The sequence below is a fragment of the Rhinolophus sinicus genome, chromosome 15 (genome assembly GCF_057876585.1).
Source record: "Rhinolophus sinicus isolate RSI-liver-muscle chromosome 15, RSI-T2T, whole genome shotgun sequence".
Lineage (NCBI taxonomy): Eukaryota > Metazoa > Chordata > Mammalia > Chiroptera > Rhinolophidae > Rhinolophus > Rhinolophus sinicus.
In genome coordinates, this window is record NC_142515.1 from 11,567,049 (window position 1) to 11,585,392 (window position 18,344).

The 18,344-nt window shown below is 41.3% G+C and overlaps 1 protein-coding gene across 2 annotated transcripts in view; it reads left to right on the forward strand.

The window, feature by feature from the left end:
• Positions 1–1,017: 1,017 nt before the first annotated feature.
• Positions 1,018–18,344, forward strand: part of SHTN1 (shootin 1) — a 94,122-nt gene continuing 76,795 nt past the window's right edge. The window contains exons 1-2 of one of the 2 annotated variants that reach the window (XM_088791841.1): positions 1,018–1,325; positions 14,840–14,892. Coding sequence is in view for 1 of the 2 variants with exons in the window: in XM_019725249.3 (XP_019580808.3) it covers positions 1,433–1,490; positions 14,840–14,892 (111 nt within the window). In the remaining variant the exon portion in view is untranslated. Of the gene's footprint in view, positions 1,491–14,839; positions 14,893–18,344 lie in introns of both variants that reach the window. The other variant, XM_019725249.3, reaches the window with a different exon arrangement.

Sequence of the window (18,344 nt, forward strand, 5' to 3'; positions counted from 1 at the left end):
TAAAATAGCCAGTGAAGAATGAGCAGACACACCAAGAGTATTGAGGTTGAGGAAAATGAAGATGTTCGGTAAGTCTAATTTAATTTGGATTTATATTGGATGCTTAATGATCAGTGTAAAAAAAACTGTGCCTGTTTTAGCTTATCATTAGCATCTATAACCCTTTTCCCACAGACCGGTTCCCTTAGAAAGAACGCTTATCCTACGTCGAATTCTGGATGTGATGCTTTGTATAGCTTTCTCTCCCTGTTCAATCCTTACAACTCTTCCTGAAGAGTAGGTGTTAGTATGATTCCCATTCTTCAGATGACGTTCAAAGAGGTCAGGAGACTGACCAGCAATTGGGGGTGGGGCAGAACCATTTTGCAGTCTGGCAGGCCTGCCGCCCCTCTTCTGGTCAGGGTGTAACCCCGAGCTGGGTTCAAACCGTGCAGAGGGCAGTGTGGTGGGGCACAGGCTGGGCTTCACTCTGCCAGGCTCTGCTACCGGGCAGCTGTGTGACCCTGGACATTCGGACTGCCGTGGCAGCCTCGCTAAACAGAAGGTCCTCCCAATCACGAACCAGATGATCCGTGAAGACCTGCGACCCACGTGCTGCAGGGCCCACGTTGTGACAGCCTCTCAATCCCAGGGAGCTGGAGAAAGTCAGCTCTGGCCCTGGGAACTGTTACTACCACGCCCTCCTTCACTCACTGTGTGTTAACTTCCCCAGCCGGCCTGTTTCAGTGTTTGCTTTTCGAGGTGCAAAACGTACACCACTGAGCTTGCCCCTGCGGCACCTAGGGTTTTCCACACCGCCCCCAAAATCCACTGTGTGAGAACTGGGGAAGGAGCCTGGATGCTTGTTGCCCATTACGTCCCACTCTACATCCGTGGCTCGCTGAGACCCGCCCTCGGGTAGCGTTCAAAGTGGGGTTCCTACAGACGCTGCAGATCCAAGGCCGGTTTCCTTCTGAATTCTCGTCTTGGTGTCCGGAGCGTGGGTAGAGGCGGAGAAAAGGAGTGCAGGAGCGAGCCAGGGCGAACACACGCAGGCCCGCTCGCCCTCCCTCCCGCGCAACCTGCCGCGCCGGCCTCCGCGAAGAAAGCCGAGCTGCGGCGGCTGCCGCGGGCCAGGGCAAGGGCTGCGGCCCCGGGGTCACCGCACGTCCATCCCGCGCCCCAATCTCCTGCCCTCGGGCTGCCGGTGAACCCCGCCCTCTCGCAAGCCCCGCCGGCCGCCTGCAGGTGAAGCCACCCAGGCCGCGGAGTAGGTGCGTGGGGATGATCTCACTCGCCCGCTCCGCGCCTGGAGGAGGAGGAGCGGGAGCAAATCCAACTTCCGGGTAGTGAAGCCGCACGCCAGCGGCATCTTGCTTTTTCTTCCCCCTCCCCCCGTTGTAGCCCTTGCCTCTCCCCTCCTTTCCTTTTATTCGCGACCCAACCTGCCAAAATGAACAGCTCAGACGAGGAGAAGCAGTTGCAGCTCATCACCAGTCTGAAGGAGCAAGGTAGGCGGGCGCGCGGCCGCCAGGTGCGGGCAGCCGCGGCCCGAGAGCCGGGACGGCGCCAGGGCGCTGGGTTGAGGGCTTGTGGCAGCTGGGCGGAAGGTATAGCGGCCTCTGTGGTCACCCCAGTACCTCCGTTACCCGTGGAGAAGCGTTTTTCGCGCCCTGAGCGCTTTGGAGAGCCCAGGACGGAGGGTGCCAGGGAGTGTCAGGCCCGGCAGTGCGGAAAGCACCACCGGCTGGCTGCCTTAACTGGCGTTCAGGGCTTAGGGGAAGGGGCAGGGGTTTGGCGCGGACTCGCTCCCACGGTACCACCTTTCAGGCGGGAGAAGCGGGTGGGGCTGCACATCTTGGGAGGGGTCGATGGGGGCTGCTCAGCTGGCCCCGCTCCCGCTCCCTAGTCTTGGCCCCACCCTTGCACATTGGCGCGGGGAGGCCTTCGGCGCTGCGCTACAGCCTTTCCAGTTTTTCATCTCGTTTGCTGTAGTTCCTATTTCTTTACCCAGCTGGGATTTTCAGGCCATGATGTGTTTTTATCACTTCCCATTTTTTGCATTTTATTAGTCAGTAAGTCAACCCCCTGCCTGTGTCGGGCTTCCTGAATTAAGACTTGGCTCTCGACCACTGCAAGGCCATGCCATGTACAGTACATGTATTTCTACACTGCCTGATAACTGGAGAGCATCCCTTAATAAAGAATTGTTTTAATCATTTTCATCACTTAACCACACTGCTAAACAAAGCCAAATTAATATGAACTTGACACTTTTAAAATTTAAAATTATTATCACCCAGATCATAGGTGGCCTGAGAATAAGGGTCAGGAAAGAGAGGAACCATACAAATTTAGGAAGTAAAAACGTGTAGGAACATGTGCTTTTCTGACTAACTTGGTTACATGGCCTCTATGTCACCAGAGGGCCCCTTCTCTGTGGCTAATCCTGGTGTTCAGTCACAGCTCTTTTACTTCTCTTGGCTCAACTCCCCAACTCAGTGAACTTGGAAGAGTCACTGTCCCTTTCATGGGTCTTGTGGTTCATCAAGCCTTACCTGACTAAACCAGATGATTTTATGAAGTCCTGTCCAGTATGAGGACTTTGCTCCTTCAAACCACCCCCGTACCATTAGGAAGTGTATGTGGATCCGGTGGGAGTACACACCCCTAGAAACAAAACTGTTTCCTGTGTGAGCTTGTTGACGACTGTGAGACCTTGGGAAAATTATTTAACCTCACTAAAATGGTCAGAACTCAGTCCTCGTGGTATCTAGCCTCTAGAAAGTATTGGATAAATGTTAATGGATTTTGCCTTCCCAGTACCACCATAGATTAGCTCAAAGTCATAAAGTCACAGGCATCAATGAATCTAGTGGGTGGGTGAAGTATCTTTATCTGGGATTTCTCAAGTGTTTTAGTGAGGGGCTGGATTCTATGAGTAGTTTTTAAGTTTCTAATAACATAAATTTATTTCTGATAAAATAAATTTCTAAACATAAAGACCTTTTTTTTAAATTAAAGTATAGGTGATGAAATACTATATTAGTTTCAGATGTACCACATATTGATTTGACATTTATATACCTTACGATGTGATCACCACGATAAGTCCAGTAGCCATCTGTCACTGTACAAAGTTATTATGACATTATTGAGTATATTCCCTGTGCTGTACGTTACATCCCTATGATTTATTTATTTTATAACTGGAAGTTTGTACCTCTTATTCCCCTTTGCCTTTTCCATCCTTCCCTAAAGACTCTTAATTCATATTCCAGACTGTTGGAGATTTTATTATTGGTAATATCTCCTAGTGGATACCAGATCTTTTGATGGATGGTCAGTTTTCAAAAAGTGATAAGATAAGGAATTCCACTTCTTTTCATTCTGCATATAATTTCAAGTTTCTTAATTTTTGCCACTCTGATGAACAAAAATGGTACCTTTAAAAATTTGTATTACGTGATTATTAGTGATATTTGAAATCTTTTTACATCTTTATTGTCCGTTGAGGTTCCATCGTTTCGTTCCTTCCTTGTTGAGTTTTAAGTCTGAAATTTGAACCCATTCCCCAAGAGGGTGTTCAGAAAGAAGGCGCCTCTTTACTGTAAATGGCAGAGCTGACAGCAGCCTTCCCTAATGTGCAGCCGTCAGTGGTATGGGGAATAAGGTTGCTTTTGACAAAAGTTGTGAAATGTAATGACGGAGTCTGTCATAATATGAACAATCTCTAATTTATACTTACCAGTCCCTAAGCTCTGTGTCTTATAAATCACACCCACTTCTGAATTACTTCAAAACATTGTATGTTCCCTTCTAGTGAATGGTATAATTAGCTATATTATGTCTTTCTAGAAAGTTATATTATGTCCCTTTAAAAAAAAATTAGCCAGTGTGCGATTGCTTATGTTCAAGCAGATGTTGAGGTAATGAGGTAATTCTCCTTTTGTCTTTTTGGGGGCTTTATTTTATTGGGCTGATTGACATCTTTAATGCACTGAGACATGGCAACTTAGGATACTATTTCCAATGCATATTTCCTAGCTACTAAAGTGGACATTTCCCTTACAAAACATCATACAATTTGCTCCCCCTCCAGAATTCTGTTGGGAAATGATAGCTTAGCATTTGTTTAAGGTACATGATTTTCTTTGTAATGTATTCAACCCACATGCATTGAATATTCATAGCCAGGCACTGTGCTAGGCATCAGAGATCTAGGGATGAATAAAACCTTGTCCCTGCTGTTGAGAAGTTCCTAGTTTAGAGATGGTGGTAGGCATGTAAATTCCAGGAAGAGTGTCTAAGTGGCCTAGTTTGGGTCATGTGTTTAAATCCTTTGGCCAGGGAGGGGCAGGGCACCTTGATTGACAGTCCCCACAAAGACCAGTGGATTGGAGTAGTTATTCAAAAAAGAATGGGGTGCTATTACCAGAAGAGGGGATGCAGGCTGGGCAGACACAAACAATGGCTGTCCCTAAACTGGTCAGCATAGTAACGTTGTGTTCATGTGCAACTTGTTGAGGAAATTTTGAAGACAGTGATTGCCACTTAACCATAAGGATGTTTTAACATACAACCAACAACAACAATCACCACCAAATCAAAAGTTATCGGCTGTTCTTGAGCTAACGCTGTTTAAAATGGATTTCCTATGGTATGATAATTAATTGGTTTTAAAGCAAGGTAATCTCCTTCTTTAGAGTTACTATTATTACTATAGTAATAATTAATTAGTAATAATTAATTAATAATTATAGTTACTATAGAGTTACTATTATTTTCCCCAAGATTATTGAGATAATGCTTAAGGTTCGGATAGAAATTTAGTCAAGCTTATTCTTAGAGCTGAGTTAGTAATTAAAAGAGGCATCTAACGTTCTCTTGGCTTCTGGGCTAGAAAGTAGCTAGCACTTTATTTTAACAAAAGGGGCTGGAGCTGTTGCTTACCACACTGACCATGTTGGTCTGGAAAAGCTAAAGCATTGTCAGTCTTGGATCCGTACAGAGTCAGTCAGACTATTTCTGTAAGTGGCCAGATAAGTGTTTTAGGCTTTGTGGGTCACATGGTTTTTGTTGTAAACCAGCATACTTATTAAAAATGCCAACTTCCTCCTAAAGTTGGTGAGCCACTGCTGAAGGGACACCAATTGAGCCAAACCCTCCATGAGATGGACACTTAGTATGTGCTAAGGAACTACGTCTTCTAGCCAGAATGTCACTGTTCACTTAACACAGGGGTGTCCAAACTTTTTTCAACGGTTTTCACCAAGGGCCATATGTAGTAAAATACACAAACAGCGGGGCCACTCACTCGAGGTGAAGTACGTATTGCCTCACCTGGTTTATTTAAGTAAACTAAATATATTTTTGGAATTTGCTATGGGCCAATTAACAATGGATCGCTGGCCGCAGTTTGGACACCCCTGACTTAACACTTCCGTTACGTAGATAAAAACAAAACAAAACATATACTTACAGGGGGAAAAAAAAGCATATAAAGTGAAAAGTACAGTGCTTATTCCCTTTAACTCATTGTTTCTCAATCTTTATTTCTCTGTACTCTCCTAAGGAGTCCTTTTATACATTTCCCCCACTAATCACTAATATTTCATCCCCGTGAAATATTAATGCCACAGATATACTGTACACCTTTTTGTGTATTGTGATCCTTTGGGTGGCTACAAGCCATTGTAAAACCTGAGGTTATTTTCCTCTTTGAGGGCGCTATCACCCCGTTGATGCATGGTGCTCTAACCCCATTTCCATTCCTCAGAGTTATCTACTGTTTTGTATTTCCTCCCCGAAATTTTGTGTTCTTTGCACATGTTATTTATCACTTAATGTACATTATAGAATTCATATCCGTACGTGCAGAGTTAAATCTTTAAAGATTGAGTGGATAGTGTTCCACTATACGCCTCTCCCACAATGTAGTTAACATGCTCTTGATGGACACTTTTGTGTTCTGGATTTTGTTTTTTTTTGCTGTTAAAAAATAATGCTTCCAGCAATAGATAAGAGTTGGAGACATCAGTATGAACTCATGTTTAGCTTAATATAGCTGCAGATGGCTACATATAGAAATATTTATAGGTATGTGTATGTACATTGGGTTAATATGTACATAGTCAACTGAGAGCCTAGATGTAGCTCCAGAACGTGGCTTCTAATGAATACCATTCTCTTATAAAAGGAAGTAGACGCCTGGGAAAAGTTGCTGATAACTAGGACTGGGGTGATGGGGGCAGAAAATATACAGGATGAACCTGGATCATCTCGTACCAGAAATTGAGGAAGTGCTCAAACAAGTAAGTCCACAATGATGGGGTTATGTCAAAGAGATACAAGAACCAACGGAAAGAGCTTCCAGTGGGCAAAGATGGAACCATTTGAACAACAAAATATTGAGTTATAACCCAAAGGATAAAATAAATATTCATGAGTCCAAACTGATATAAGTAAATGATTGAGTAAATAAGCAGGGAGAAGAGACAACTCTTCCATGCAAACAATTCCAAATAATTTACATAGACACGTCCGCTCAAACAGGTGGAGCATAACACCCTGTTCCTTCAGTGAGGGGTGCGCATAGTGATTGTCTTCCAAAGAGGACAGTATGGGAAAGGGGGGCCGGGAAGTGACTACAGTGGAGAAAACTGACAGACATTACCTCAGCTAGGTGATCGGGGTCAACTTCAATGGTGATTTAAGTCATATTCATAGTATGTACCTTTAACAAGAGACGATGAAAATGGCACTTTGCCTCTGCGTCTTTCCCAGAAAACCCATAATCCCAGTCTAATCATGAGGAAAACATCAGACAAATCTCAATTGAGGGATACTCTACAAAAAATGACCAGTACTCCTCAAAACTGTCAAGGTCATAAAAACAAGTCTGAGAAACCGTCACAGCCAAGAGCTTTCTAAGGAGACAGGACAACTGAATGTAATGTGGTATCTGGATGGGATCCTGGAACAAAAATAGAACATTAAGTAAAAACTAAGGAAATACCAATAAAGTATGGACTTTCCTTCATAACAATGTGTCAGTATTAATTAATTGTAATAAATGTACCATACTAATGTAGAATGTTGATAATAGAAACTGAGTGAAGACTATCTGGGAATTCTCTGTCTTTGCAATTTTGCTGCAAATCTAAAGCTTATAAAAATAAAGTTTATTGAAAAATAATAGTGCTGCTTCCATCCTTGTACACATATATCTGTAAGCATAGCTGTAGGAAAAATTCTCAGAAGTGGAATTGTTGGATCCAAAAAGTACATGTATCTTAAATTTTGTTGTGCTGTAGATTTTATTCTATAAAGCTGTTACGCAGCCAGGCTTTGCTTTAAAATGTAGAAGGAACACAGCTTTTGTTTTTCTCTGCTTACCATGCTGCCTAAACATTTTAAATATTAGAACACGAGTTCTGAAATTTTTGTATGGTACATTGAACAGTAATATATGAGGTCTGACAATTAAGTTCGCGAACTCATCCTAGAAAAAGTGCTATAGACCTCATTGCTGAATATCACTATGGTCACCTTCAAAGTGTTCCCCTTGGGAAGCTATGCACCAATGCCAGCACCTAGTCCACCGTTCAAAAGAATTTTGGAACTTTTTCTGGAATGGCCATCAAAGCTGTCGTCATATTAGCCTTGATGTCCTGAAAATCATCAAAATGTCTTCCTTTCAATATTTCCTTTCTTTTCAGGTAAAGAAAGAAGTCATTGGGGGCCATATCAGGTGACTAGGGAGGGTATTCCAATAAGTTATTTGTTTACCGGCTAAAAACTCCCTCACAGACAGTGCTGTATGAGCTGGTGCATTGTCGTGATGCAAGAAACATGAATTGGCGAAAATTCACATCATTTTTGTCTAACTTTTTCATTCGTCTTTTCAGCACTTCTAAATAGTACACTTGGTTAACTGTCCAATTGGTACAAATTCATAACGAATAATCTCTCTGATATCAAAAAAGGTTAGCAGCATCGTTGCAACAAGTTCACGAACTTGTCAGACCACTTGTTAGGATCCTTTTAGTTAAAATCCTCATTGACACAAATTAGTGTCTGAATTCTGCTAAATATATTTGTTTTAAATAAGACATTTTGAGAGCAGTGTTAGGTTTACAGAAAAATTGAGCAGAAAGTACAGAGAATTATTGCATAGCCCTTCACCTTCCAACCGCCCCTATTCCTCATTATCATCTTGTATTAGTACATTTCTTAGCGTTGATGGACCAATATTGGTACATTATCATTTACTAAAGTCTATAGTTTACATTTGGGTTCATTCTTTGCATGGTACGTTCTACGGGTTTTGGCAAATGTACCACTATCACATTATTATACCAAATGTCACTTTTCCCAAAATTCCCTCTGCTCTACCTGTTCATTGCTCCCTCCTTACCTCTGAGCTGGTAACCACTGATCTTTTTACCAGCTCCATAGTTTTGCGTTTTCTAGAATGTCATATAGTTGGAATTGTATGGTACAAAGATTTTGTAGATTGGCTTCTTTCACTTAGCAATATACATCTAAGCTTCCTCCATGTCTTTTGCCAGCTTGATAGCTCATTTATTTCTTTTTATTCCTTGTCAGAAATGGGTAATACCCCATTGTATGGATGTACTACCGTTCGTTTATCCACTCACCTGTTGATGAACACGTGGTTGCTTCCAAGTCTGGGCAGTTATGAGTAAAGCTGCTGTAAACATTCATGTGGTGGTCAGGTATGGGGGGGAAGGGAAGTGTCCTATAGTGTGGTGAGAAGGTCTCAGTGTTCTACGGAGTGAGCCTGTGCCCGGGGCTGTGACTTCCACAAGTGCGTCTCCTTTTTGTTTTTCTCCCCCTTAGCTGAGATAGGAAGACTGGAGGGGTCTGAGTTGTTACCTTTCCTTAAGTCTGTTAGGCTCTGGTAAAAGAATTTCTCTTAGGGCAGGTCCCCTAAGAACAGAATGTTCTAGGCATAATTCACAATGGCCCCTCTCCCCCTCCCTAGCCAGAAGTAGTAGGGACATTTTCTCTGGTACTTGCTGTGAGGACCTGGTAGCACTCTTGGAGGTAAAACTCATAAAAGTGGGGGAGGGGGCCCTCCTAAGACTGTTCCACCCCTTGAAGTTTTTAACTCATAAACTTGTTAGAACTGAGCTTCCTGCAGTGTGTCAATGACAGTGTAGTTTTCCTATCTGGTTGGTGAGCAGGTTCTGCACCGTGGCTTCTGCTGTGATTAAAGTTGTGATGCTTTTGGAGTAGTGATTTGCCCTTTTAATTCTCTGATAGAGCTAATAAGAATTGTTGACTTTTCAACAATTGTTCAGCTTTTTTTGGTTATTGTGAGTACACAAATGTCGATTTACAAGCTCCTTACACACCAGACCAGAAACCAGACATATCTGTGTTTTAAAGTTCCTCAGTTTCTTTTCCTTTCTGTTGGTTAATTTGAAATCATTAATATAGTTTGTTGAGAGTACTTCTTAAGCATCATTAATTCATTAACACTGAACTGTGAACCGTGTGTTCTACCAAGTAATGAGTGAATTTCGGATTTGGCATAATTTCTTTTCAGATATCAAGTCTGTTACCTTTGTTTTTTGATGAGTTTTTCCAGCAGTGTTTTCCGTGGCTTTTCTAATGCTTTAATTAACAAGTGAGGTATAAATGACTTCTCTTTCTACTCTGGCTTTAAAAGCAGGACCCATTGGGATGTACGCAGAAGGGAGTAATGTCCTAATTGAACATTATGTGTGATGACTCATGTCCTCACTCCCCTTCATTAAGAGGTGTTTCAAGGCTCCATGAGTCTCAAAGATGCAGACTCAGTGGATGAGAATCTACATTAGAAGAGCTGATGAGGCAATGTTTTCGGGTTGTATTTAATGGCTATTTAAAGCTCCAGTTTTATAAGTATCCTGTTATAACATATGACGTAAGAGACCCTTTTAATATGGGGAGGAGAGTATGTGCTCTTTTATGATTTGTTCACGTGAAGACTGAGATCCATTTTTCCTTCTTTAATTAACACACATGGGTCAAGTGCCTACTGTATGTCAGGCATCGTGCTAGATGTGGGCACCTGGATGCATAAAGAATAGTCTTTACCCTAGAGGGTTATTTCTGGTCTCGTGCGTTGGCACACTGCAGTTATGCTCAGTAACGTTTTTTACATGAACACTAGGACTCAGTAGATTGGTTCTGGTTCCACCATTTCTTACGGTGGGACTTGACTTGTCTGTGTATTTGTGTCTTCACTTTTAAAATTGAGATGTTACTATTTGGCTTAATTGCTCTACATCACAGATTGATGTGAGCTAGCCATTCCTTCAACACAGGCACCCACTCGTGCTTGGTATTCAGCTCGGTGTGAAGTATACACGTAGAACAATCAATTAAGTGGGAGAAAAGACAAGAAGACAGACCTGTGTTCAGATCATTTATAACGTTATATGTAGACGCTCTGTCCGGTAGAGATATATGAACAGTGTACTCGTAGCAGATTAGAAATACACAGAAGTGCTGATTTTCACCTGTGGAATACTGGGAGGGTTTCTTAGAAGAAATGACAATTGTATTGCATTGAAGAGAAGAGGTGGGGAAAGTGGGAAGAGAAAGACTCACAGGCAGAGGGAAAAAATATTTGTAAAGGCACCTGGGTAGTAAAGGTGTTAGAAGGTTCAGGGAAGCATTGGGACTTCGGATGTGATAGTGAGTTGTGGTCTCTGAGGCTGAAGGGCAGGGGTGTGTGTGAGGGGGGTTGAGTGGGGTCCAGGTTGTGAAGCTAACATTTAGGGGCTTTTAAACTTGAACAAAATAACCAGGTTGCTTGGTTACTACACTATCTACCTTATGAAAAATGAACTTGGGATAGAGGGAAGCTAGATACAAGGGTTTTGCCATTACTAAGGGTCAGAATTAGGGCAGAGGTACTGGCTGTGGAGGACGGGCAGATTAGAGAGACATTTTAAGAGATCTGAGCAATTTGATCGTCCTTTGGTGGTGGAAGGAAGTGGGGAATCAAAGGTGACCCTGAGGCACTAGCTTGAAGACAAGGCAGGTACGGACACCAGTGAAAGGCGTTCCTACATACAGGAAGTAGGAGGAGGTGTGAGTGAATGGGAGTTGATGAGTTCACTTTCTAATGTGTTGACTTTGAGGTGCTTATAGAGAGAGTTTCTGGACACAGCTGTCCAGACTAGTACTGTCCAGTAGAACTTCCTGCTGTTATGGGAATGTTCTGTGTCCGTGGTCCACTGTGGTAACCACTAGCAACATGCAGCTGTTGAGCACTTGAAGTGTGGCTAGTGCTACTGAAGAGCTGAATTTTAAATTTTATGTAATTTTAATTATTTTCAATGTAAGTAGCTACATGTGGCTGGTGGCTACCATATGGGACTGTGCAGGTCTTGAACTTATTGGTTGGAAATACTGATCTGGAGCTAATGCTAGAGATAGGGTGATGGACCTACCTGAAAATTTCCAGGGACACTGGACTCTTCAGTGCTAAAACTGGGATGGTCCCAGGGACAGTTTTGTGATGCTGTTCACCCCAGCCAGAGACGTTATTGGCCTGTGATTAGGAACCTCAGTTGTCATCTTTCTGAAACAACTGAGTTGACTCCATTACTTCCTGGGCTGGCTATGTCATGATGTGCTGCTTGGAAAGAAAATTCCCTTTCTTGGCATTAGGCAGTTAGAAAATAGAAAACCAGCATGATTCTTGAAACACGTGCTCTGCCTGATATTCTCCTTGTTTTCTCCACATCTTCCTTTTTCGTCCATTCTGTCCTCTTAGGTAGTGATTCCCTTCCTTGGCAGCGCATTAGAATCACCTGGGGTGCTCACTTCTTAAAAAAAAAAAAAGGATGCCCAAGGTCTGCCCTAGACTAGGTAAGCCTCGTATTGAGGGAGGATAGTGGTGCCTAGGGTTTCAGGGATTTTCCGCTCTGCCATCTTTCAGACCATGTGTGACAAAAGTAAGACCAGGACGGAGGGCATTAGGGAGCAGCCTAATCTCTTGTCGTGCACACAAGATTTGATGTACTTTGCTGTATCAGTAACAACAACCATGGCTAACGTGTATTGAGCACTTAATATGCCTAAGCACTCTTGTATCTTCCATGTTCATTCACTCTCAATAACAACACTATGAGACAGGTATAATTAATATTCCTGTTTTTCAGATGAGAAATCTGATGAAGATAGAGAGATTAACCAATTTGCCTAAAGTGTCCTGGCTAGTAAGTGCTCAGGCTGGGATAAAACTATGCTTTTTAACGACTGTGCTATATGCCCTTATAGTGCAGTGAAATGTACTACTCCTGTAAACTGAGAGACGACGTCTTCCCAAGCTGTGGATATTTCTCATATGGCCGAGAATTGGTCAAATTCATCTTTTCTTTTGCTCTTGTTAATTCAAGATTTGGAGGCTCTCCCATCAAATCACTTAAGCTGTGCAATTGAGTTAAAATTTTTTTTCAAACTGTGAGTGAGCCCTTTCTGAAGTAATAAGAAGGCTTTCTCTGTGACCCGTTAGCCTTGCTGAAAAGGAAGTAGCTGAATAACATAGGTCACTTCAGTTTTTATCAGTTTTGCTGAGGATGGGGTTACATATGTATTCACTATGGTGTGTGTGTGTGTGTGTGTGTGTGTGTGTGTAAATATTGTTTAGAGCAGTGAGCTTGGTTTTTTAACTTCAAAGAAACAAAAATATTCGTAACTGTTTTCCTTTTTCTTTTATGCTCTATCCTTTACATGCCCCTTCCTGCTACCAAGTGGTGGAATTCTTCCCGTACTTTTTCTCCTTGCCCTGTACCTGGCTTTATTATTATTTTTAACTAGCACATTATCACACAAAGCAAATTTTCTGTGGTTTCCATTAAGATATGATAGGTGAAGGGTTCTTAATTAGCACTTTTCATAAAGAGCTGGTAATTGGGAATCTACAATGTTTCATCTGGAGTCTATTGGCAATATAATGGAAAAATAGTATTGGTATTTTAAAAAGCCTTCAAAGCATTATCTGATGTTTTCAATAGGAAAAATTTTCTTAATGTCAATATGAGATCATGGTTTTTAAGCCTTTATTATTTGTTCTGTGTATCTGTAAAGTAGGTCATCGAGAATAGAGTGGTAAATCATTTTGGTTTTTCAACTTCATCTACAGATACTTTTAAAGGTCAAGTAAACTAATGCACAGTCTCTCAAAGTATATGTTTAATTTTCAAAACAATATTAGATACAATAATAATATTTGGGCCCATGACCGTAGACTACCCAATGGCATAAGTACATATTTTTAGAATCGCTTAGTTCTTGTTTCTTTCTGTTAAAAAAGGAGGGGGGCGTTTTATTGATTGTTTTTTTCCCCCAGAATCAAGAACAATTTAGTTTGTACTCATTGGTTTGGAGTTTGTATGATGGAGGCTGACGAACTGGTGTGCAGAGGGCAGCATTCTGTGGTCGATCAAATCTTTTCTGTTGAAAATGTAATTTTTAAAAGGGCTATATATCTTTACATGTATACATTCAGCTATTTTATGGGCTAATTTTTAAGGATTCTTTTTGGGTGTGGCTATAATAAAATTGTCCATTAATTCTTACTTAGATGGTCATGGAGTGCTAATAAAGTTTTTGGGCCTATGGTGGTATAATCCCATAAATATTTATACATTGGAGTTGGATTTGAGATTTTGGGCCTACCATCATAGTAGCTGTTCTAAACCCTTTGAGACACTATTGGAGGAAATAAAACATATACTTTACCATGCGAACTGTCTGTTTCTGGGATGTTCTCTGCTCCAGTGGTTAGAATTATACACTTGTAGAATTAATGACCAGATTATCTGGGGTGTTCTTGAAGCCCCTGGTTTCAGATTTTTTATTTCTGTCTTCAGATTACTCTTATTCATAGAAATAGAAAGTTCTGTTTGCCTTTTTTCTTTTAAAGACAAAAAAGATTTTTTTAAAAAGATAAATCCCAATTAAATTTTTTCAAAGTAAAAGTATAAAAATGCCATCTGATGCTTTCTTGGCTCTCGGGTACCAGTGAAGGTACTGGTCTGGGAGCAGTTCTGTTAGGTCCGTCTTAAGACATTGTGTTCCGTCATTAATCCCACATCATCCCTTTTCTTCCCATCATTTGTGCTACATGTAATATTCTCAGCTCTTCAGGATGGTGCTTGGGCTACAAGATGAATGTGGGGGTTCAGGTTATGTTATTTTTCTGGCAATAGTGGGTTTGAAGTAGAAAACTGCTGTTTTTTTCCCACATAATTGGAAATAGTGCCAAATAATTCACATTATTTTGCCAACCTGGTGAATGAATGTGCCTGGTGTCTGACTTGGTTGATAATCTTGCAGTGTCTGAGCATAGTTGTTATTAGCTGAATGCTCATAGCATGAACTTTATGCTCTGTGGATAAAGCTGATGTGTGATGGGGAGTTGAATATGTACAGCTACTTTATGTTCTGGAGGCTGATTTTAGAAATAAACCTCTGATGACAGCCCACAGCCTACTAGTGCTGGAAGGAACTTCAGGGAACACCCACATGTCTTCTTGGTCACAGGACCAAGTGCCTAGTATCAAAGAGAAGTGACTTGTCTGTCGTAGGTCACTTATGACTCATACATCTTCCTGCTGACATAGGGAGAACCAAAATTGGGCTTGGTGGGTTACTATGTGCTATGGCCTCTTTTTCTTCCTTCCTCTTAAAAGCAGAATCCCTTCTGTGGCCTCGTCTGCACCCCACCCCCATCCTAGTAAATAGACAGTAGGGATTTGTTGAATTCCCAGGTTTTTCCTATAGTAAACTTTTGGTGGTGATATAACATTGCATTCCTTTTTTCTTTCAGCAATCGGCGAATATGAAGACCTTAGAGCAGAGAACCAGAAAACAAAGGAGAAGGTTTGTACTTTACCCTTTTTTTCTTTTCTTACATGTGAAAAAGCCGAGACGGCGTGGTGCATTGTTCTGCCATCAATTTCAGTTAAATGTGAATGAGAGTTTTTCTTTTTTTCTTCTCTTTTCTCCTGCATGTGTGGTTCAAGCTAATATCAACTCCAGGCTCCAGATGGTAAAGAATAGCAGGCATGCCACAGTGGGTGCTGCTCTTGGAGATTAACTACACAGCTCAATGTGCACGAGGCACCAGGCCAAGCAACTCAAGCCCCCAAGAACTGTACTTTTCCCAACAGTCAGATTTGGGATTCTAGTGATGGAATTGAAGGCCTGAGACATTTACTTGGGGGGTTTAGGCAGACTAGGTTTTGGAGAGAACTGTTTGGAATTAGTCATTGGTGTTTAGCCCAAATACCCCTATAAACCTTTCGTATGTTTACTTCCTTTAAGTATATGAATAACATACTGGACGTTGAAAAGCACACAATGTGAAGATGGGGAAGCCTGGTGAATATTTTCAGAAACTCTGGCAGTTTTGTTTTTAAACTGTTAAATAATTGAATTCTACTTACGTTTACAAACTATTTATCTTTTTGTCTCTGAGCATGTTTATTTCAGATTTGTGAATATTTGTTTTATAGGTGCATATTTTTCCCCCCTGTAAATCTAGGGAGGGGACAAATGGAAAGGAATGCTAAGTTAGAAAGAAAAAGTAGAGGGACTGTAGAAAATGAAAAGTAGGAGAGAGAGCAGAACTGTCCATCATTGTTTTTAGACATAAATGAAATTTACTTTAAGAAATTACTTTCCTTGATAGGCCAAATACGTCAGAACATAATTTCCATGGTGGGAAATGAATAAAACAGGTACTTTATGGTTGTTAAAGAGGTGGCCATCCTTGCTGTAAGTTATGAAACCTCGTCTTTATGATTTTGGAGAGCTGTAATGAAAATTGGCAGTGAGCTAAATATTTGTAAAACTTGAGGCATATTTTTTTGGGGTATTTATTGGGCCCTTAGGAATCATGTTTAACTTTTTTACCGATATTAATTTGCTACCTACATAGCTGTGGTGTGCTTGGTGACATCAATGGTAAATACTGTAGTTCAAAGCATATTATAATGGATTTTTAGATCATTATTTTTCACTCAGTGTTAAGACTCCTTTGCAAGTAAATATTTGGTGTTCTGTGAAATCTTAAGTTTATTCTCTTCCTTTCATCAGGTAATTCCAGGAGTGGCAGGTGGGGGTGATGAAAATATCCATGACAGGAGGTAGCTGGTATATGCATCTCTAATATGATCAGGTCACAGAAAATCGTTTGACAAAATTTCTAATTCTAGCACCATAACCACCAAAACTCACAGATTGTCTGACGATGCCACAGGTGGGGAGTTTGTGCTAACCCCTGGATGCCCGATGCTCCATAATTTCAAAGTGAAGCCAGTGGGTGATGCTTGACCAGGTAGCTTGAGTCTCTTTTTCTAAGACACCCATCCATCTTCCAGCTCTAGGAGAAAGAGCCAAGAAGTTATCAGTCAACCGATTCTCTTCCATAGATGGTCCTGGCCCAACAGGAGAAGAGCAGAATAAATTGGAAGGGTTAGTTCAGGAGAACTCTTTGACTTAAACTAAAGATATGAGGAGGGAAAGCAAACAAGTGTCTTCATGTGATACAGAAGGGAGGCTATAGGAGAAAATGAGTAACACAAGAGGAAGGAGAATAAACTTTTTGTTTTTTCCTCTCCTTCTTTCTTCCTTGCTTTACTTCTAGACCTAGGATTTCCCAAAAAATAGTAGATGTTCTATAAACATCTGTTGGTGGTGGTGGTGATGGTTGTTTAACTGAGAGCTGCTTTCTTCTGTAAGGTTTTAAGTGAACCATCTGTTACGCAAGTGGAATTATGGATAAAAAGCCTTTGGTACAAGAAGAATTATAAATTACCTTCGCCCATTAACTGTTTACATGTTTCTCTACACAGAGGATGGCCTAATACTTTTGTCACATCTGTATGCATTATTGACCTGCTTCTGTTCTAGTTCTTTAAAAATAACTATTAACAGAAGTGGGAAGAAAGGAAATGAAAGCAGTATATGGAATGCTGTGTGGTTGGGTAACACAGAATCGAGTGGTTTTAAGTCCACCGCACTCTGTTTATCTTCTGCTAAAAGACTAGCAGGCTTATTACTGAAGATTTTTCCCCCAAAAGGGGGCTGTGTTACAAAGGAGAGAAGCATAGAATAAAAAAGCCTTTTTATACTGCATAGAATGAGTAAAAGCAGCATTAGTTCCGGAGGTGGTAGAGGGAGAACGCCATTTTCTCTGGCAAAGCACTTGCTTGTGCCTGGCTGGGTGAGCTTTGTCCACTCCACGTCTGCCGATACATATATATATACGTGGCCATTCTTCCCTCGTGGCCCCAGAACAGCATTTAGGTAAATCAGTCAAGGATAGGCATCTAAAGTAAGACTTCTTTTGCCATAGTTAATTTGATGGGGGGAAATTTGGACCAATGGAAGGGACCCAAAAAATAAATGGCAAGTTATTTCTCCCTTCCACATGTCCACATGAAGTCTATCTTTGTTGCCAGGTCATAAACCTTATCAGTGGAAAGAGAGAGGGGGTGTGATTCCTTCAGGGAAGATCCTTTTATGCCCTGTTTGGAATCTCCTCTGTTGAGACAGGGGTAGGCCGTGAATCCCTTCAGAGCTCGCAGTCGCTTAAGAGGCTGTGTTTATTAAGGAGCTGCTATGGGCCATGCACGTTCGCTTCTCTCCCTCAGCTGATGCTTCAGATAGCCCTGTGTCAGCTCCATTTCACAGAGAGTAGGACCTCAGGGTTTAACAGAGTCTAGATTCAAACATGGATCTTTTGACTCCAAATGTTCTTTTTGAAGCAGGTCAACTTACAGGAACTAATTGACTCTTTCCACAAAGGTCTTGGTTTTATTCATAATTCTTTATTGTTAGCTCATGTATTTTCCACATGACCTTAATCCCACAAATTATCAGACTCAATACTTTTCTGGATCATTTGTCTTTACCATCTATCAGTTTGTATTTAAAAACTGGAAATTAAATATCAAGTCAATCTAATAAAATAAAATAAATATCAAATCGATCTTATGTCAGTAAAATTCACGTGTGTGAGTGATCGTCTGTGTATAGATTCTGACGTAATACATTCCAAGGGTAAGAGGAGATTTGGAAGGGTGCACCAAAGTTTTAATGATCTTTTCTTTTGCAGTTTTCCCTTTTAAAGAGAAACATAATGTCGATCATTTTGTGGTTTTTACCAATCAGTGTCTTTGAGGGTGGAATCAGAATCTTTTTGAGATTATAAGGAAAGCTTTTTGAAGGGAAAACTTTTTGTTGAATGCCTTCTGAGTACTAGGGTGTAAAGAAAAATATATGAAGGCCCCACTCTCGAGTAAAACCACTTTGGGGGACACAGGCAA